Source organism: Aplysia californica, unplaced genomic scaffold (assembly GCF_000002075.1).
Source record: "Aplysia californica isolate F4 #8 unplaced genomic scaffold, AplCal3.0 scaffold00441, whole genome shotgun sequence".
Taxonomy (NCBI): domain Eukaryota; kingdom Metazoa; phylum Mollusca; class Gastropoda; order Aplysiida; family Aplysiidae; genus Aplysia; species Aplysia californica.
The window spans coordinates 187,448-208,607 of record NW_004797711.1 but is presented as its reverse complement, the minus strand read 5'-3'; the positions used below and the strand labels follow the sequence as shown (position 1 = coordinate 208,607).

The following is a 21,160-nucleotide window of genomic DNA, read 5'->3' as shown; positions in this document are numbered from 1 at the left end:
AGAGAGAGAGAGAGAGAGAGAGAGAGAGTGAGAACATTCACTCGGAAATCTGAGCTCAATAGCTGGTTACGAAATGATTCTAAAAGCTAATAATTGATTAAGTAGAATAAGAATGACTACACTAAATCGTCCACTTTAATTTTCTTCAAATCGTTTCGTATTTGTCTCTGAAATGTTGAAACGAATTTGGGCTCATAAAATTATATTTGTGTGCGTTGAACTCAATAAAGAGATGCCCTTAATTATGGCAAAGCTGGTTACTGACAGATTAAAAACAACTAATGAACTTAAACATGGAAGAAACAATGGAGTGCATTAAAACAATACCGACTGTTTAATGTTATCTACGTGTGGTTTGTAAGAGAACAGCTGTTGTGACTGTGTGTATAAAAGAGAGGATGAGGACTTAGAGTCACAGTACATCGCCTCGGTACATCTGGTCTACACGTAGGTATCAGCTCCTGTCTAAGGGAAAAGGTGGGTACACACGGTGACACTTGTGCGAGTCGAGAGTCCAGCTGCCTCATCTTTTGAGGTCGAGACTCGTTGAGGACGGTTCGTTCACAATGAGATCTCGAAGTTGTGTGACGTATCTGGTCTTTCCGACGGGAGACAAGTATCATTATTTACACATTGTAAAGGTGTTTCATGTAAAGCAAAATTATCTTGCGATCGCCAAGGGACGGAGAAGTAGAACACAGTAAATGGCTCTCCTATACCAAGTGATGTGGACGATAATAATAATAATAATAACAATCATAACAATAATAACAATAATAGTAATAATAAATTACACTTTTATTTGTCCCAGAAGGGCACTTTGGTTTACAATGGCAAACATACATACATACATAAATACATAGTTATAAATACGTACATATATCTAAATACATGCACAAATACATACATAAATACACAATCTTACACAAATACAGAACAGTCTACAGCCATGCCACTGTCGGTCGCTACTGTGCAGCGCCCTGAACTGTCTCTTGTCAACCAAGGACCCACACAAAAGCTTGTCGTGAACTCATCAAATAGAGCAATTGGCCGGGCTTCTCCTTCTCGTCCGTTGTCGTTCGTGAAGTAGTTGTAGTAGAGGTTTTACGGCGTTCGCAACTGCATTAGGTCAAATGAGCGCCAGAAGATTAGAGGTGTTACAAGAGAGTAACAAACATACAAAAGAAGAAGGGGAGATAAGGACGATAGATATTTGTTAGGAAAGAAGAAGCAAGCCACACCAGAGCACCCGCCAACCACCCACTCACACAGATGTTTGGCAAAGTCTAGGAATTGACTGGAGCTGTTGTCTTTATTTCTGTATTTCTTCTCCTAGCCTCGAGACAAGCTAACAACAGCAACAGGCTCTCGTTTCTCCCGTCCCTTCTGCTGGTTCTTTTCCTCGTCCTTCACGGGCACGTAGGGAGGACCTCGGGACGTAGAAAAGAATACATCCCAAACCCAAACCAGTGGAAAGTACATTTCGCGCGGCGTGATGTGAAAGGAGACCTGATGGACCAGCTTCCGTCTGACGAGACGGACAGACTGACAAGAACCACGAAACAAGATCTTCCCATACTCTGGAACAGCAATTTGTCTGCTGATGAAGTGAAATTATGGTACATACAACAACATGCGAGGTGGATGATATGGAAAAATCTGGGGCGAGGAAAATGATCACAATTCCACTAGATCTAAGCTCAAATGATGAAGCTTCCTCACCATGAAAAAAGGTGAGATGTGATTTAATGTGCTTTAGGAAGAGACGGAAAAGGTTAGAGGTGGAGGAAAAAAAAGAAATATTCCTGTCTTAAACAACAGTCAATACTAAGTTCTAGGTAATAATACAGTTCTACAAGAATGATAATATTATAGAAAAGACAAAAAAATCTTCAGAAATAAAGAAAAAAAAAAAATTAAACTGTTCTTCACAATGAGAAGTAATCACCAATAATACTGTAAAGGTGTGGATGGGCGATATCAACCTGGATAGACCACTGATACCTTAAATATAACTACCACAAGATACAGAACCAACACGCCATGTTGATTAGTAAGCTCCTTGTTAGTAGCCCAGTACAACCTATACCGAGTTCCTTTATTGGAGAGCCTTCCTCCTGCATGAACAGTAGAGTAGTTTCCCTTGTCGGGCACACAACATAGTTACACCATTACATTATGATCCAAGATATAATACTGTTACAAATACGCTCAATGTGTCAAACATTAAGAAAAAAACAATACATATTATCAAATATCGAATTAATGAATTGTGAATTATTTATCTTCAGTAGGATCAAAACAATAGGAGTTCCAGTAAAGTTCCATGTATTTCTTTGATGCAGACACAGATCCTAGGTATAAAAGTTTTGAGTGGACACAGTTTGACGTATATTGTGTTGGGTCCTGTTGACCTGTGGAAAAGCATGAGCTAGGTTCACACCTGCCAGGTCAGTTTGGTTTTGATAATTTTTTACTGCCTTAGTTTGGAACAATGTCTTCTAGCTTTCTTTCAAGGAGTTATTATTATATTATAATTTATTGGTTCTGTTTTAGTCCCGTTTCATTCGTTTAGTCCTATCACATTTCGTTTACTTTCTACATACCCTGATGGGATTGCTGTAACTTACGTTGTTTATTTAGTTCTTCATATGCTTTTTAGTTACGTTTGGATCCACAGGGAAACCGACTGTAATCCTTTATTTCTGCTCTCTTTAGTATGCTTTAGTTTAGAGAGTCTAGTCTACTCAAAGTAAGTCTCAACTTTATTGTATGAAAATTTACGTTCTCATTGTAACTAGACCTACACAGATGTAATTTTTATTGTCATAATCATTTTTTATTTTAGATATCTGTAACACCGTACAACATTCGATGTGTTATTGAACAATCCAACGCAATAATTATCTCTCCATCTGCTGTAAAATGTACACCTCTATTAAATACCAAAGTGAAAGATGAAATACACGTTAAAAAAGTAATATACTTATGTCTGAAAGCCAACTCCCCCACCCCCTTTTATAACGCACGGGTATAAAACGAATCCCAAAAGACATTGGGAAAATCTTGGACATAATGGCAAGATTTCTAGCATAAAGTCAATTCCCAATAAAACCAAGTCAATTGAATGGAAGGCTGGGATAACCTAACAACACACATTCTAAATCATCGCGTTGTAGATTCGAACCAGGATCACTTGAGTTTCTGACAGTCTAGCGTGACAGCCGTGGCACGAACTAAACAGACAAAACTACTGGTTGTACACTGATGACCATGTCAGGAATTAATTTTTCTATCAGCACTCATCTTGCGCTGTTTATTGTAACCCTCTGATTTCGTCAAAGCTTTCTGATACTGACCATCACATTTTCCTGGTCAAGAATGAATTACCAGTGTTGCTAAATCTTTATCGTGTTTATCATCTGCACTCATCTTGCAGTGTCCATTTTTCACCCTCTGATTTCTTCAACGACTTCTGATACTGACCATCAACTTTTCCAGGACAGGAATTAATCACCAGTGTCGGGACGTGAGGCTTAAGACACGGACGGAGGCACACAAGATCAACAAGCTGCCAAATTCTAATTAAACACTGGCTCCACCATCACCACCACCACCAACAACGACGACAAAAATAAAACTACAACATAATCATCATCAACAACAACAACGCCAAAAAACAACAACAACTACCAACGGCAACGGCAACAATAAAAAAACTACATTAGCAACATAAAAAAAAATAATAACGACAATGAAGAAAGTTATTGTGTTCATTTTTACAACACGGGTCCAACGCCATGCTTGAAAACAACATCAGAAGTGAGACAAGGCTGCACGCTTCCACACCTTTTATTCTTCATCTATAGGAATAGAATCAAATCGGCGTCCGTGGGGCAGGCACTTCAATGTCGCAAATAATAGACCTGAGTTCGATTCCCGATTGGGGAGAAACAAAATTAAATGTATCAAGTGTTTTGGCCTTTCTGCTCGGGTGTTGCATCCTTCTCAGCCCGGATTGGACCTGACAGGCAGGGTCGAAAGCCCACCTCCTGAATGTTCTTACTTGTGAAGCAGCGTGGTGGAATCAAGCTCTCGTCAATTTTTGAGCATTTAGAGTTATTGGTGTCATCTTAAAGCTTGTTCACTTGTCTTTATTTCAATGAAAATAATATCCATTAATCTTGACTACAAGTCGAGATATTTGCCAATGAAGGAGGTGGGGTCACTTGTTTTCAGAGGTAAAGTTAGTGAGAAAATGGCCACCACAGATTAGTTGTTTCCTTAGCTTAAGAGTCCGTGGTAACTGAAAGTTTACATTTCTTGTGCCTTTAATCAACGTTTTTCAGAAAATTCCACACAGAAAGCAGTTCTTTAATGGGCATGAAAGGTGTTGAGCCAAAAAACAAAAATTTGATAAAAACTCACAAACCTGCGGAAAACTGCAAGTTTCTTCACTTTGATTATTTTGACGAGAGCCTGATTCCACCGCGCTGCCTCACAATTGTGTCGATGTAGGTGTAAAAATACCAACATTCAAAAAGAGCAAACTCTTCATTACCACACACACCACCAACGTGAAGAAAACATGCAGCACATTGACACAGAGTTCATCACCACACACACCACCGACGTGAAGAAAACATGCAGCACATTGACACAGAGTTCATCACCACACACACCACCGACGTGAAGAAAACATGCAGCACATTGACACAGAGTTCATCACCACACACACCACCGACGTGAAGAAAACATTCATCAAATTGACACAGAGTTCATCACCACACACACCACCGACGTGAAGAAAACATGCAGCACATTGACACAGAGTTCATCACCACACACACCACCGACGTGAAGAAAACATTCATCAAATTGACACAGAGTTCATCACCACACACACCACCGACGTGAAGAAAACATGCAGCACATTGACACAGAGTTCATCACCACACACACCACCAACGTGAAGAAAACATTCATCAAATTGACACAGAGTTCATCACCACACACACCACCAACGTGAAGAAAACATGCAGCACATTGACACAGAGTTCATCACCACACACACCACCAACGTGAAGAAAACATGCAGCACATTGACACAGAGTTCATCACCACACACACCACCAACGTGAAGAAAACATTCATCAAATTGACACAGAGTTCATCACCACACACACCACCAACGTGAAGAAAACATTCATCAAATTGACACAGAGTTCATCACCACACACACCACCGACGTGAAGAAAACATGCAGCACATTGACACAGAGTTCATCACCAGCAAAAGGTGTCACAAGCGGTGGAATCGGCGTTCCTCAATTTTGGGGCATGTTGAGTTATTGGTATCGTCTTTAAGATTGTTCGTTTTATCTCGAACCCACGATCTTACGGTTGCAAGTATGAGAGCCTAACCACTAGGCCACCGATTCTACTAGGTCTTGTACATTTTTGAAGTCTAACAACCTAGACACTGAACTTTACCTCGTTGTTTGTACAAGTATCCTGGAGTTGCTGTAAATCAAATATAAAAAAACTTTTAACCCAGTACGATCCCATTCTATTGCTGAGTTTATATTCAATGTTTTGCAGTAAGATGATTCATCGCTTTTTAAGCAGGGCTTTTATCCCCCCCCCCCCCCCCCCCCCGAAAAAAACCACACAAAAAACAACAACCAAAGATCAAATACAAACACAAAAGAGCAACAACAACAAAAAAACAGCAATAAAACAAAACGACGTTGAACAAAAAACAACAACAACACAACAACTATGAGAAACCGTCTAAACCATAAACTAGTAGAAGGTGTAAAGTTATATACTATAGATTTTATATGCACACAGAGAGAATCTAAAAGAAATGTTCAGCAAAAGTGTAGACGTGTAAGGCAAAGAATGTGAATAGAAAAAACAGGAATATTATTTCTGAAATAGTTTGTGTAACGCAGGACAAACGAATGTGCAACTTGCAGGGCTCCGACAAAGTCAGATTTTAGCATTCTGCCAAGGAGTTGTTCACCATTGTGTTTTGTTTAATCGTATCCGTACGTCGTGTTTTACTATCGTATTCATACGACATGGGGAACTCTGTGCCACCACTTTCCAAAGAGGAAATTTACTCGTTAATCCGATCCGTACGCTTTGCACAGCAGTCCGTCAAAATGATTTTTTGAGAAATACTGAAAGTTTCAAAGAGATCTTCGCACTAGAAGTATTTTAAAATGTGAAGGACGGTTGTGAGAATCTGTTAACGATATGAGCAGGGACACTGTTCTCCAATAAGACAACACCACTCTTTACAACGGGAATCAAATTAGAGACTTGATCCAACGGCAGGATCGGGAATACCTGGATACCTGGATACCCGGATACCTGTAGCTGTCATCTCTGACTCATAGGTCCACGTGTAATGACCCTCCATCTTTCACTGTCGCCAGCTGCCGTTGCACATTCTGTCATATCCAGGACAATCCATATTCTTATGTTGTCCATCCATGTTATTCTTTGCCTTCCTCTAGCTCTCCCGCCCCACATCTTTCCTTCAAGCCCCTCTTTCACAATGGTCTCGTGTCGTTTTAAGTGGCCATGGTATTGTATTTTTCTACATTTGATTTTGTCAAGCAAGGTTTGTCTTGAGTGTAGAATCTGACAAATCTCTTTGTTGGTCTTTTTTGTTACATACGCACGACATAAAAACAACTCAACAAAAGCCACATTTTATCAAACAAACGTTTATTGCTTCTGGTTTTGATTCTTTTTTATAAACCAGTGTGCTATATCTACTCTTTGTTATATTAAGTACCTCGTGTAAGTACAAGGTCTTGATGAAAACGACATGAGAAATTTTAGGCCAGTTTCCAATCTGAACTTTTTATCAAAAATCCTGGAGAAAATCGTTTTGTGTCAAGTTCAACAACATCTAAAGACCAATGACATGGAAGAACCTTTTCAATCTGCTTATAAAAGGCACCACAGTACGGAAACCGCTCTTTTAAAGGTATCATCAGATGTTTTAAATGAAATCGATAATAAAAAAGTTTGTGTTTTGGTTCTGCTTGATTTGTCAGCGGCGTTCGATACCATCGACCACGAAATTTTACTAGAGAGATTGGAAAAGTCATGTTTACTATCAGGTACTGTTCTAGTGTGGTTTAAATCATATCTAGACAATAGATTTATGTCAGTGAAAATTGGCAATGATGTGTCAGATAGGTTACCTCTAAAATACGGAGTTCCTCAGGGTTCGGTCCTTGGTCCTGTCATCTTTACAATGTACACGCAAAGTCTGTCATCAATAATTTCTTTATTTGCCCTCAATTACCATCTTTATGCAGACGATACACAGCTGTATGGATTCACTACAACTGACAATGTACACAATCTCATAGATAGAATCGCCAGATGTATCAATGATATAAGAAAATGGGTGTTCAAGAACAAATTAAAATTAAATGAGGATAAGACCGAAATATTATTTCTTCGTGGCAGCGCATGAAATGAAATCGACAATATCAGAATAAACATCAATGGCCACGAAATATCAGCCCAAACTAAAATAAGAAATTTAGGTGTGGTGCTAGATCAAGATATGTCAATGAAATACCATGTATCCAATCTTTGTAAAAATCTATATCTCCAGCTGAAGAAAATAGGGAGCATTAGAAAATATCTATCTGTTGGTGTCACCAAAACTTTAATAACATCACTTATATTGTCAAGGATTGATTATTGCAATTCCTTACTGGCTGGTGTACCTGATGAACAGTTACAACAACTACAAAGAGTACAAAATATTGCTGCCAAAATAATTACTAAAAAACTAAAGCATGATCATGTGACTCCTATTTTAAAAGCATTACACTGGCTCCCAGTGAAAGAGTGTATCATATATAAAATCTGTTTAACTTGCTACAAGTGCTTAAATGATTTATCACCGGACTATCTAAAACAGCTTTTAACACCCTATGTGCCTCCTAGAACGCTCAGATCATCAAGTGACAAAACAACCCTTGTTAAGCCTAAAATAAATGTCAAATCATATGGCCAAAGCTCTTTTTCATATTTTGCCCCACTTGTTTGGAATAGGCTTCCAAAAACTATCAGAGAAGCAGAAAATCTAGAAATTTTTAAGAAGAAACTAAAATCATTTCTATTTTCATCATATTTCGATTAGACAGAATGCATCCAAGCTGTAGATCGTTGTGAGTTTGTATGTGCGTATGTGCATATGTATGTATGTGTGTATGTGAGTATGTATATGTGTGTGGTGCGTGCGTGCGTGAGTGAATATGTGTTTGCATGAGTATGTAACACTATGTACCTTTAAAATTGATTTGTAAATCCATTATATGTATCATGTTAAGCGCATAGAGCATTGCATAAGTGGATATGCGCTATATAAATGCAATCCATTATTTTTCATTATTATTATTATTATTAAGTGAAGCCAATTTAGCGAGAAAAAACAAGGAGGAAAAAATAAATGATAAATATGATACAGATGTGCACTAAGCCCCAAAATGATAACAACACAGCAAGTAGTACATCTCGTTCATTGACTTTGAAGGAAAGCTCCGGTTCTTAACAATGTGGGGGGGTTGGTAAAGGGACCTTTTATTATTTTCTGTGAAGGAAATTAATATGAAATCAGTATGGGTCCCTTCAGCCGTGGGCAAAGAATAAACACTTTTTGGCTGCCTTGCTTTAGGCTGCCGTCTTCCAAAAATATCTGATAATCTGAAACTATTCTTATGAAATATCTGACGTGTCAACATCAAAGAATGAACTGGGTTGTCGGAAAGAGAACTCTTCGACTGGACATCTGCTGCCTGCCTGCTATGTGACACACCTCAGAGACAGTGGAACATTATCTGTTCTTCAGTAGAAAACTAACTGATTTAAGGGGATGTTTTCTTCCCAAGCTACCCCACTCATCTAATTGCCTCTACTCCTCAAGACAACAATTAGAACAGACATGCAGCTATTACAGAATGGCATCATGCAAAAGAGATAACGCTCAGATGCTACTGGATCGCTAACAACAACAACAACATCAGGCTCAGGGACGCAGAAAATCATCTCGACAGCTTCGCTGCCCTCAGGACCTTCAGACGACGCAAGTCAAGGTACGAGTGATTCCCATCAGCCCCAGTTTTGACAAACAAGGTCAAAGCAGCCTGCTTCCTAAACTACTTCAATCGTGCCAATGGGACATAAATAATTTATTATCATTTTTGTGTCTGGGGCAATGTTGGTTTGGTTTCTTTTCAAGGTTTCGTTTTTATTTTCTTAAAAACTAATGTCATAATTATTCTTTTTGTTTTCAAAGTTGTTAGGATTTGATCATACTGTATTTTCAAATAATCAGTTAGGCAGGTTCAAAGGCTGTTCAAAACACATAGTTGGTTTGTATATTATAATAATATACGTTTTCAAAAAGTAGCAGCTCTTTGTGTTCTAATATTAGCCCTCTGTGCCTCGGAGGAACATTTTGTCCAGGATCTGCTTGTACTTTGAACTCATGTTGTAATACACAAAGATATTCACTGCGGAATTCGCTGCCGATAAGAAAGAAAACAATGACCAGATCAGCACAAACAGGTCTCTGTATTTCCCTGTTATGTTAAATTCGGGTTCTAAACTTTGTGCAACATTTATAATCGCACCTGTCAAGAGGCATACTATGAATATGATCGCAATACATAGAACCAACTTCACAACTTTCTTGTCTCTATTTGAAAAGGAGTCATGATCTCCAGAACTGGAAGTAGACTTCCGCCATTTTGATTTGGTAATAAGGGTTTTGACAAGGAGTATAGTGCAAATGATGACCACGCTTAAGCTGATGAACTGAGAGAAAGAAAAGATCAAGAATACAACACTTTCTATTGCAAAGCCGTTTGGAATATAAACGGTTCTAAACTTTGTCTCATTCTTTAGAGGAGAATATCTGGGCTCCAGACGAAGGGCATAAAACACTGGCAGCATGGCACCTATCATTGTCACGTATATGCTAACGAGTGCGATAACTGTTCTCTTTACTGTTATCATTGTTTTAACTTTCAGAGGCACAGCAATACAGAGACATCTTTCCAGCATTATGAAGGCTGTAATCCAACCAGAGATACGTGAAAAGCAAATGTGTGGCCACCCTGCCGTGAGGTACACGACCTCCTGGGCATTATACGGCAGATCAACATTTACAAATAAAGGGTTAAAACCAACGGTCGCCCATAGCGTCGGAGTCAGTGCCCCTATATCGGAAATGGCCAGGCTGAACAAAGAAATGTTCATAGTGTCTTTAAAACCCTGTCTGATAAAAACGATTAGGTTGATGACGTTAGCCACAATGCCAAAGAAGCTGATGGCTCCTACAATAATGACGTTGAAAACCACGAGGAGGATTGTAAGTACTAATTCGTTTATCATTTTGATCTGCAGTGGTCCGGGCGGCGTTCCATAACTTTCGTTTCCAGAGGCCATCTCTGTTCACTTTTGGCGTTTCCCCAACGCCTGAACTTGCACAAGCACTAGAGCTGTATAAATAGAGAACCAACGACGTGTTAATGATACGGCCACCAGAGCCTGCCTGTTGAATTTTAAAAATCTAATTGGAGTGTGCGAAATGAACTTAAATTTTAAAATAAATAATAAATAGAAAAATGAGTAAATGAATAGATAAATAGATAAATGAGTAAATGAATAGACAAATAAATAAATAGCATATAATAATAACAACAATATAATAAGAGTAATAATAATAATAATAATAATAATATAATAATAATTTTAAAAAATAATAAATTTTTTTTACAAATAAATAATAATAATAATAATAATAATAATAATAATAATAATAATAATAATAATAATAATAATAAAAACAACAATAATTATAACAAAATTAAAAACAACAACAACTGCATTTAAAAAGCTATTATCCACACTCTCCGCACGCTGTATTAGTTTAGATAAATCATACAGAAATGAATAACGCATAAACGATTTAGCACGTGCAGACAACGTTCATAACAATAATTAAATGGTTTTAACAAAAGAGAACAATTGACTTTTGTTTCCGCATAAATCCATAATGATTTGCTTTCTTCGCTCTGAATAGTTCAAGAGGATGTTATGCACAATGAGACCGGGGGCTTTCGTGGTCTAGAGGTTAAGGTGTCTGCCTCTCTGTCAACAGGTCCCGGGTTCAAGTCCTGACAGCGACTGAACAATTTCTTATCTAAAATGTCCCCCTTTAACTCCCTTTCGTGCTCTCTAGCAATGTTCTGTCGCCTGCTTTCTTCTCAACTTTCTGCCCCCACCCCTTCACCTCCTTTGCCCCCTCCTCTTGGCTCCTGACTCTTTCTGCAGCCTTTCTACTGCTACTCCTTGACTCCTTCTTACTGCTGTCCTTCAGCCACACCCCTGATCCTATGTAGGCTTCGGCCGCCATCCGGGCAAAATTTATAATTTCCTGACAACTGAAATTGTTTAGTGTTTCCCGCGCGCCGTAAAACACTTACAACAGCAACTAAAAAAAACCAATAACAAAAAAAAAACAACAACAAAAAACAACACGTGTGTAACTTTTCTCTCAAAACTTATTGCTCCATTACAGTAGAGTGTAAATGTAGTAGGCCAATGATTTTCAGTTGCACCGATCATTCCTTTCACTGAAAGGGGGCCCAGCTAGTCGAATATAAGCTATCCAGCTTTTGCACAGTGACTTGTATAAATTTGTCTTAACAGGGGAATATTTCATTAAACTCCTGTTAGCTGTATTCAAGAAAATTCCTTAATAATGCTAATAAAAAAACCAAATTGGAGGTTTCGACCATTTTGTAATGGTTCACAACTGGGACAATATCGCTTTGAAAAGCAAGCCCTTCTTTGTTTTTTCTAATCGCGAGATTATCTTTCTTGTACGCCTGTTTTGAAAACCTTTAGAGCAAAATGTTCACTATAAAATTAATTTCTTGTAACAAGTTTTGCCACTAGTGGTTAGGCTCTCGGACTCGCAACCGTAAGGTCGTGGGTTCGAATCCCGTCAGAGACCCGACGTTGTGTCCTTGGGAAAGGCACTTTACACGAATTTTCCTCACTTCACCCAGGTGGGAATGGGTACCCGGCTATAGACAGCGAAAGATCTTGTCAATTTGTTAGTGTTTGAGCGCTTAATCAGCTGCTTGCACTGTATGCTTCCCGGGAAGCTGAGAATGTTTCGGAGTGTTCTATGGTCTGCTGGGGTAATAATACATGTATAGTGTAAAGCGCATAGAGCCTGCAGTTGAGCGGGGATATGCGATATACAAATGCTATCTATCTATCTATCTATTATTATTATTATTATATGAGCGCGCGGGACACATTAAACTTTTTTCAGTTGGTAGAACATTTTGAATTTTGCCCGGGTGGCGGCTACTCTTAGAAGCCTACTCTTATCGATTTTAGACCACCTAGGGATCTTTAACGTGCGCAACTTGCACACGGGCCCTCCGAGATTTTTCACCCTTGTCCGAGAAGGCTAGGTGTAGATCTTTCCTACCTGAAGATCAGGGGTGTGGCTGAAAGACAGCAGTAAGAAGAAGCCAAGGAGTAGCAGTAGAACGGCTGTAGAAAGAATCAGGAGACCAGAGGAGGGGGGCAAAGGAGATGAGGGAGTGGGGGCAGAAAGAGAAGACGAAAGCAGACGACAGAACATTGCTAAAGAGCAGGAAAGGAGGTGAAAGGAGACAAATTTAGAGAAGAAAATGTTTCGTCACTACCCGGATTCGAACCCGAGACCTTTTGAATGAGAGGCCAACACCTTAACCTCTAGGCCACGAGAGGCCCCCCCCCCCCCCCCCCCCCACCCCACACAGGTGTTTCCAAGTTGCCAAATATATAATAGTAATAGATGTATAGATTGATTCTCTATTCCGCTTTCGTGATTGTACACTCCAGAATTTCAAAGGTGTGGAATGAGTGCGCACGGATAGTGAACGGAAACCTCACTTGTTTACAATGGTGTCTTAGAAGACGGACTTTCCCAAAGATTCTATAGAAAGGAAACAAAGCATTTTTGGAAAAATCGGGGAAAGCAGTTTACGTGGATTTTTTAAAAGTTAGGTCCTAGCCACATGGATGCTGTGGACGCCTGCAACGTTTCAAAGGTGTGGGTTAGGTAATAAGGCAGGAGTTTGTGCACAAAGCCTCTCAAGTCCACTTTTATATACATATAGATGTAGATAATTGGGGAGATATTTGACATACAGTTGTGCCGCGAATTTTTGACCGCACTATAGCTTCCAGTACTTTTAAATAGTAATGCGTAAACGTTAGTTAGTAGATCTATCCTTTTGGGATTTTCCCGTTAATAAAACACATCCGCTAGGTGTACCCTAAGTTGAAACATCTGAACATACAATTTTTTTACCCTGCACCGCCCTCACACATAATTTTTTTTAAAAAGCTTGACAATTATAGAACCACGGTTCAAGAAGATTCTGCAACACGGAGAACAAACTATCTTATCACAACCAAAGATAATTGACAGGTTCGTTAAACCCACACTGGATGAATGACCTCTGCAGTAAAAGTTTTCTTTGTCATTTTTCGTTTTTGTCGCGACAAAATACTCATGTTCATATCGTGGTTACATCGACATTGATGGGATAAGAATCATACCTCTAATTATAAAATCGAACGTCTTTTTGAAGCAGTTTCATTAATCACGCGCACAGCCAAAATTAAATAATTATAAACAACCTGTACATCACATCAAATCTCCGGGGTATGCTGTTTTTTGTTTTTTGTTGTTGTTTAAACATTAAAACAAAGACCGTGTTTCGACCCACATATCTCTTTGTGTACAGTGTTACACCTCGGAGATCTGAGGCAAAGATAGTGAATAACAAGATGGGCCACTCAGCCAAAAAAGTGTCCGCAGGAAGTATGCTCTTTGCTTCAGATGGCGCTGCAATCTGTTTTGAAGCTCTCTTTCGTTTTTCCAGAAGAAGAATAGGAATAGCACCTCCTTGCGTGCGCAGATCGACTGCTGTTCATCAGCAGTTCGGGTACGTTCAGTGCGGAGTTTTAGTTTTTAAAAATATTTTAATGACCTCTCGCCTTTCATTCTAAATTCAAATTAAACGAAGAAAACCATCACCCTTTCCTCTGGAAGAGGTTTTTTGTCAGCGTAACCATTTAAAAAAAGCGTTCTTCCGAAATTTATCCCAAAACTTGCTAGTTTCACTTTGATTTTTAAAAACTCAAGTAGGGTAACTCTGTTTGTGAAGAGGGCGCCACCAAATTTTGAGGACACTTTTTTAATTGGCTCAAAGAGAGAAGTGGCCCATCTTGTTATGTACTATCATTGTCTGAGGACAAGAACGAATTGTGTAGCGTCGTGGGGAAATGAGGCGCTCGTAAAACATGATAATGAACCCGACATTTTTGTGACCGCTGGGCAATGTTTATCCATTTTTTTTCTATTTTGTTGAGCTCAACACTTTTTGTGTCCATTTATAAACATTTTTATTTGTGTATTTGTCGGAACAACGTTGATAAAAGGTATAAAAGATGTAAATTTGCAAGTTTCCAAGAACACCCAAACTTTGGAAATCATCAAACTTTGGCGGCAATTTTCTCCCCATGTTTGCCTCTGATAACAGGCGAACCCACCTCCGCCACTTACATGTATCTGTACTTCTATTCGAGAGAAACGGGCCGGGAATTACCCCCCCTTTACACAAAGACAAATGAACAAGCTTTAATTAAATACTAAAAAAATGACGAGTTCTTGATTCCAACGCGAAGCTCCACAATTATTTTAGGTCAGAGTTTTTGTCAGACCTATTTCCAATACGGTAAAATTGTCGACAATTCGTTACCCCTTTTCAACAAAGAAATATCTCGAAGCTGTAGGTTTATATCAAATTATGATTTATTTACAGGATAGAATTTTAATGTTGAGTATAGAGATGGCACAATGTCTATAAGAAAAGTGATAAAAGATAAATAAATATAACGGTACGCCCCCTCGTTATATAGAGCAGTGAATCTTTCTTGTTGAAAAGTTCATAGTTTACGTTTGTTCACTACGAGATGTTTGCTTAGTTTTGGTATCTGTCTTCAAAAATTGCACAGCCCCAGCGTTCGTTATGTTTAATTATAAGTGATCTTTCTTTTTGTACGTCTAATGTCACCAAATGTTTAATCATTAGAGATGACTCAGCCATTTGATCACAAAACTCTTTATCAGTACTCGTGTATTCTTCTTATTACTATGGTAGCCCCAGGGGCATGGTTGTATTCCTACACTGCCTTTCTGAGAGTGAGATAAGAAATGTATATATAATAAGTAGAACATTTTAGTCTTCAGTTGAAAGTTAGATAGTTTTTAAACATCGCCTTGATCAGCTGCTTATGGCAGATGGTATCTTGGGGGGGGGGGGGGGGGGAATGTAAAGAAATGTGAGAGACACGCGATACGAAATTCGGGACAATCCGGCCTCTTTTGACAGCAGAACGTTGTTGTGAACAGTTCTTAGGTCTGTGCTCACCTTTCAAAACCTGTCAAACCATTCAAAATGAGTGGTCACACAGTTAATGTTGCCCGGACTATAACGTGTAGCACAATTACTCAAAATAGGCACGACCAACTGGATTCTGTGTGTAATAATAGTTCTGCTCTTGACTATTGCAGGCGGGAGAAATAAGCTCCATTCTCTTGAAGAGAAATCGTATTTCATGCTGTATCTCAGGGCTATACCCTCTCTCTCTCTTGCCCTTTTTAACCCCCAGTGGAGCACAAGCCATCAACAGCATTACTCCAGCGAAGCCTGTCATGAGCATCCTTTTCTATCAGTTTCCATGATGTCCCCGCTTTTTCAATTTCAGCTTGTACCGCTCGCCTCCATGTCATCCTTGGTCTTCCCGAACTATATTATCTTATTCATTCTGATTTCCCAGAACTATCGTTTTCATTCTGGTTTCCCAGAGCTATCTTTATCATTTTGGTTTCCAAGAGCCATCCTTTTCATTCTGCTTTCATAGACAAAGACAGTTGTACGTTTGTGTCCTAGTTTTGTAGGATTTGGCGATATGTGGGTCATCGTGGTGAAATCAAGCGCCCGTGAAAATAATGAAAGTGAAGAAACCGACCATTTTCAGACTATTGAACTATTGGTTAACTTTTTTTTTTTAAAAATGCTCTCAACACCTTTCACGTATATCTAAAACACATTTCCTTTTGTATTTTCCTAAAAGAAACGTTGATCAAAGGGACAACAAAATATGTATCTGTGCAATTGCCAAGGAGATTTTAGTTTCGAATGTCACCAAACTTTGGCGGCAATTCCCTCGCTAATTAATTGACCTTTGATACTAGGCAACCCACACCTCCATCAAAGGCAATTATTTCCACTGTTGCTCAGTACACATGGGTGTCTTTTCACATGAACAACGTCAAATGAACAGACTTTTTGATTGTACCATTCATCACACGTGCCCAACAATTGACGAGAGTCTGATTCCACAGTGTCGTGACACATCATTCTTATGAAATAAACAAGTTGTTATGTTCTCCACTGGTAACAAAGACTCAGATGGATCTTAACAATCAGAAGACGCGAAATATATTATTAGACATATTATGGTTATAGCTGCTTTCGACAGAATTTAGATTAATCGAGACAATGGGTTTCTTCAAATCTGCCTGCAAGCTTAGGATCAACCCACACTGAGATACAGCATGAAATACGATTTCTCTTCAAGAGAATGGAGCTTATTTCTCCCGCCTGCAATAGTCAAGAGCAGAACTATTATTACACACAGAATCCAGTTGGTCGCGCCTATTTTGAGTATTTGTATTTGTGTTGGTTCGCCCAAACTGAAGCGCAATTCGCTCTGCGGAATATCACCCAGGACGAAACTAAATACTGCCATGTTGTTGCAGCCCTCGACAACAGCACGACAACTCGGGCACTTTCAATATCAACCAACCCTCCAAAGGACAACAAATACAGCACGCTGAAAACACTTTTGATGTCGGCATAGAGTTTGTCTGATACGGAAAGAGCGTCAGCGCTCTTTAAACTACAGGGGTTAGGAGACCGTAAGCCGTCAGAGTTAATGGACGCTATGTCAGGCCTACTGGGAGCGCACGAACCGCGTTTCCTTTTCAGACACTTATTCCAACAACAGTTGCCTGAATATATGAGAGCCCCCTGGCAACATTCGACCATCTCGACTGCCGCACGTTAGCACAAGAGGCCGACAAATTATTCCTTGTCGTTGCTCCACCCGCTACACTACTGGCCGTAGATCGCACAACGGCTGCTAGCAAGCCCAGACCTTCCCACTCGACAGGTCAATGTTTTAACCACCACAGATTTGGATCAAACGCCAAACAATTCGTTCCGCCATGCAGTTACAAAGCCTAAAAAACCGTCTGCGGTTCAGAGAAACTCACTGGGTCAGCAGAATTCAGTCTAGCTTCAGAACCTTCTGTTGGCCCACAAAAAGCTCAATTGATTATCATGGACTCTGCCTCTGGCCGCCGTTACATCATGTACTATCAGTCAGATTTCCTATTTTCAGCTAGCCATAGTGGACCCAGAAAGCCAAAAATTTAGGAAGATATTAACAGATTTCCTGAAATCCTCGAGCCAACCTTTTCGGCCTCCGAAGTGAAGCGTGGTGTTTTTCAATTCATCCCCACCACTGGTCCACCCGTACATGCCAAAGCACGTCGACTACCCCCCCCCCCCCCCCCCCTGACAAACTAGCCATCGCCAAAGCTGAATTACAGAAAATGGAGGAAATGGGAATTATTAGACCATCTAACAGTCCCTGGTCTTCACCTCTTCACGTGATTCCAAAAGGTAACGGAGACTGGCGACCTTGTGGCGACTACCGTGGACTCAACAATAGAACGATCCCAGATCATTATCCGATTCCCCACATTCAAGACTTCTCAGCACGACTCGCTGGCAAAAGTATTTTCTCCAAAATGGACCTCGTTCGAGGTTACCACAAAATCCCAGTTGCGCAGGAGGACATTCCAAAAACTGCCGTCTTCACACCATTCGGCCTACACAAATTTCTACGCATGCCATTCGGTCTTAGAAACGCCGCAGGACATTTCCTTCGCATTCATCTATCTGGATGATATACTCATTGCCCGTTCATCAGCAGCTGAACATATTATTAAAGATCAACGGCAAGTTTGCTGCAGACTCAAAGAAGCGGGCCTAGTTGTTAGATTTTTAAAAAGGGTGTTCGAAGTGACCGAAATCGAATTTCTAGGCCATCGAGTCACACGAGATGGATCTACCCCAATCCCTTCCAAAGTCAAAGCTATAGAAGAATTCCCACTGCCAACCACCTACAAAGCACTCCAAGAATTTCTGGGAATGCTAAACTTCTACGATCGCTTTCTACCTCGAGCTGCTTCAGTACTACGCCCTCTCTACGAAGCTCTGAGGGGAGAAAAGAAGAAAGCAAAACTTTGATGGACGGAACAGATGACAACAGCCTTCCAGGCCAGCAAACGCATGTTTGCCGTCTGCACTCTCCTCTCGCATCCCAGAACAAACGTTCCCATCGCCTTAGCCACCGAAGCGTCAGATCACGCAGTTGGCGCTGTCTTTGAACAATAGGTCGATGAGGCCTGGCAACCTTTAGCATTTTTCAGCAGACAACTTCGAGAGCCAGAACAACGGTACAGCACATATGATGGGAAGTTATTAGGACTCTATCTTGCTGTCCGTCACTTCCGAGTTTTGCTTGAGGGTACGTGCTTCACAGCATTCATAGATCATAAACCTCTGGTGGACGCTATGTCCAAGTTATCCCCACCCTGGTCAGCTTGCCAGCAACGTCACCTGACATTCATCTCAGAATTCAGCACGGACATACGGCACATTACAGGGAAGGAGAATGTTGCAGACTGTTTGTCCCGAGCCATTAACAGACCACATTGGGACTGGTCTACAAAGCAATGGCTGAAGCCCAATGCACTGACACCTCTTCTCCAGACGACAGCGCCTCTTCCCCAGGATTGCGCACAGTTTCAATGGCTATCGAATCCGGAGGACAAGAACTGCTGTGTGACATTTCGACCGGATATCCTAGACCAATTGTACCTCCAGCATTTCGTCGACAGGTCTTCGATTTGTTTCATAGCCTCTCCCACCCAGGAAGGAAGGCTACAGCCCCCCTGATATCTCAGAGATTTGTTTGGCATGGGCTAAGAAGGAAGTCAGCAAGTGAGCCAAGGAATATACCGACTGCCAAGCTTCAAAAGGGCGAAAGCATACCAAGGCACCCATAGAGACGATTTCAGGGCCTGAAAAGATGTTCAGTCACGTTCATGTCGATCTTGTAGGTCCTTTACCTCCATCGCAGGGCTTCACTCACCTCTTCACAATCATCGACAGAACGTCACGATGGCCAGAGGCTATCCCACTCAAGGACACCTCAACAACAGAATGTGGCCGTGCGCTAATCAATCACTGGATCGCCCGTTTTGGCATCCCCATCGACATCACATCCGACAGAGGCCCTCAGTTTACTTCTGCCTTGTGGAGAGAGGTGGCCGAGCGCCTTGGTACCAATCTTCATCATCATCATCATCATCATCATCATCATCATCATCATCATCATCATCATCGTCATCATCCAGTGCCATATCTGCGACAGACATTGGCAATCATGTTTCTCCATTCATTCCTTTGCTCGGATGCTTTTTAAAAAAAAGCTGCATTTCCATGACCTTTCCCTGTTACCCATTTGTTTTGGTTCTCTAAATAGATTGTTCTGAGCCTACCCCTGCCTCGTTTGCCTTCATTTTTCCCAGTGAGAGCTAGATGTTCAAGACCCTTTTGTCTATTCAGGTGTCCCAAAAAACTGCATTTGTCGTTTCCTGGTTGTTTTTAACATTGAGCGTCCCACGTGGGCTTCATCAAGCACTACCACATTTGATTGCTTTTCCTTCCACGATACTCTTAGCAGTTTCTTTAGAAACCACATTTCTGTTGTCTCTATTTTATTTTCACTGTCTTTAGTGATTGTCCTGCATTCACAGCCATATGGAAGGGTTGACCAAACATAGCATTTCAGGACTTTCATTTTACAACATCATACAACAGCCTATCACCCTCAATCCAATGGACTGATCGAGCGATTTCACCGGTCCCTTCAGAGTGCTCTCAAAGCAAGACTCCAAAGCCCGAACTGGCTCGATAAACTGGGATGGGTACTGCTCGGTTTGAGAACTGCCCTAAAAGAGGACCTGGAAACTTCTGTCGCCGAGCTAGTGTATGGAGAATACAGGTTGAATTTTTTACCAGTGACACTTCCCCATTCGACCAGTCACGCAGCCTCGCCAACTTTCGATCCCAAATGCAGTCACAACTAGCCAAGGCGATATCACTGCACTGTGCACCTACCTCCAACATCCACTCGTCACTAGACACAGCCACGTTCGTGTTCATCCGCTGCGACGCTCACCAAAAACCCCTACAGCGCTCGTATACGGGTCCGTACAAGGTTTTAGAAATGTATGACAAAACCTTTCTTGTCGATCTCTACAGGAACCACAACAAGCAGGCTGGAAGGTCTCATGTTCAGGACGGATTGTGAGACCACCTCTCCGGTTCTAGAACCTCCTGTCATGTCAGCGCTGGTTTTTTTTTTTTTGGTTTTATAGTAGAGGGTTTTACGGCGCTCGCAACTGCATAAGGTCAAATGAGCGCCAAGGGGTGGGTGTCAACAGAGAAGGGAGGGGGGGGCAGGTAGTGACTCTCCGAACACTCAATTAACTCACAGCACAGCAGCTGACACGACCATGACTTCACACGGACCTGCCAAGTGCTCAGATGAGCCGACTGTCCTACGCAGCCAGTCGAGTAGAAAATTCCGGTAAGTAAAGGCCTATCTATCTACAAGCTCTGGAAAACCAGAATGAAAAGGATAGCTCTGGGAAAATAGAACGAAGAGGATAGCTCTGGGAAACGAGAACGAAAATGATTGCTCTGGGACACCAGAATAAAAAAGATAGCTGTGAGAAAGCAGAATGAAAAGGATAATATATTATAATTTCGAGTACACCACACACACACACACACACACACACACACACACACACACACACACACACACACACACAC

At 40.7% G+C, this 21,160-nt stretch overlaps 2 protein-coding genes across 2 annotated transcripts in view; both read right to left on the bottom strand.

Moving 5' to 3' along the window:
- The window catches only part of LOC101849949 (alpha-tubulin N-acetyltransferase 1), a gene marked incomplete in the record, with an annotated part of 361,461 nt that overhangs the window by 217,232 nt on the left and 123,069 nt on the right, over positions 1-21,160 (bottom strand).
- Positions 9,471-10,490, bottom strand: LOC106012633 (growth hormone secretagogue receptor type 1-like). The gene has a single exon (XM_013086155.1). The coding sequence runs from the start codon at positions 10,488-10,490 to the stop codon at positions 9,471-9,473; it is 1,020 nt and encodes a 339-aa protein (XP_012941609.1).

Coding starts and splice junctions, on each gene's coding strand:
- LOC106012633 (XM_013086155.1), bottom strand. CDS start 10,490: ATGGCCTCTGGAAACGAAAGTTATGGAACGCCGCCCGGACCACTGCAG.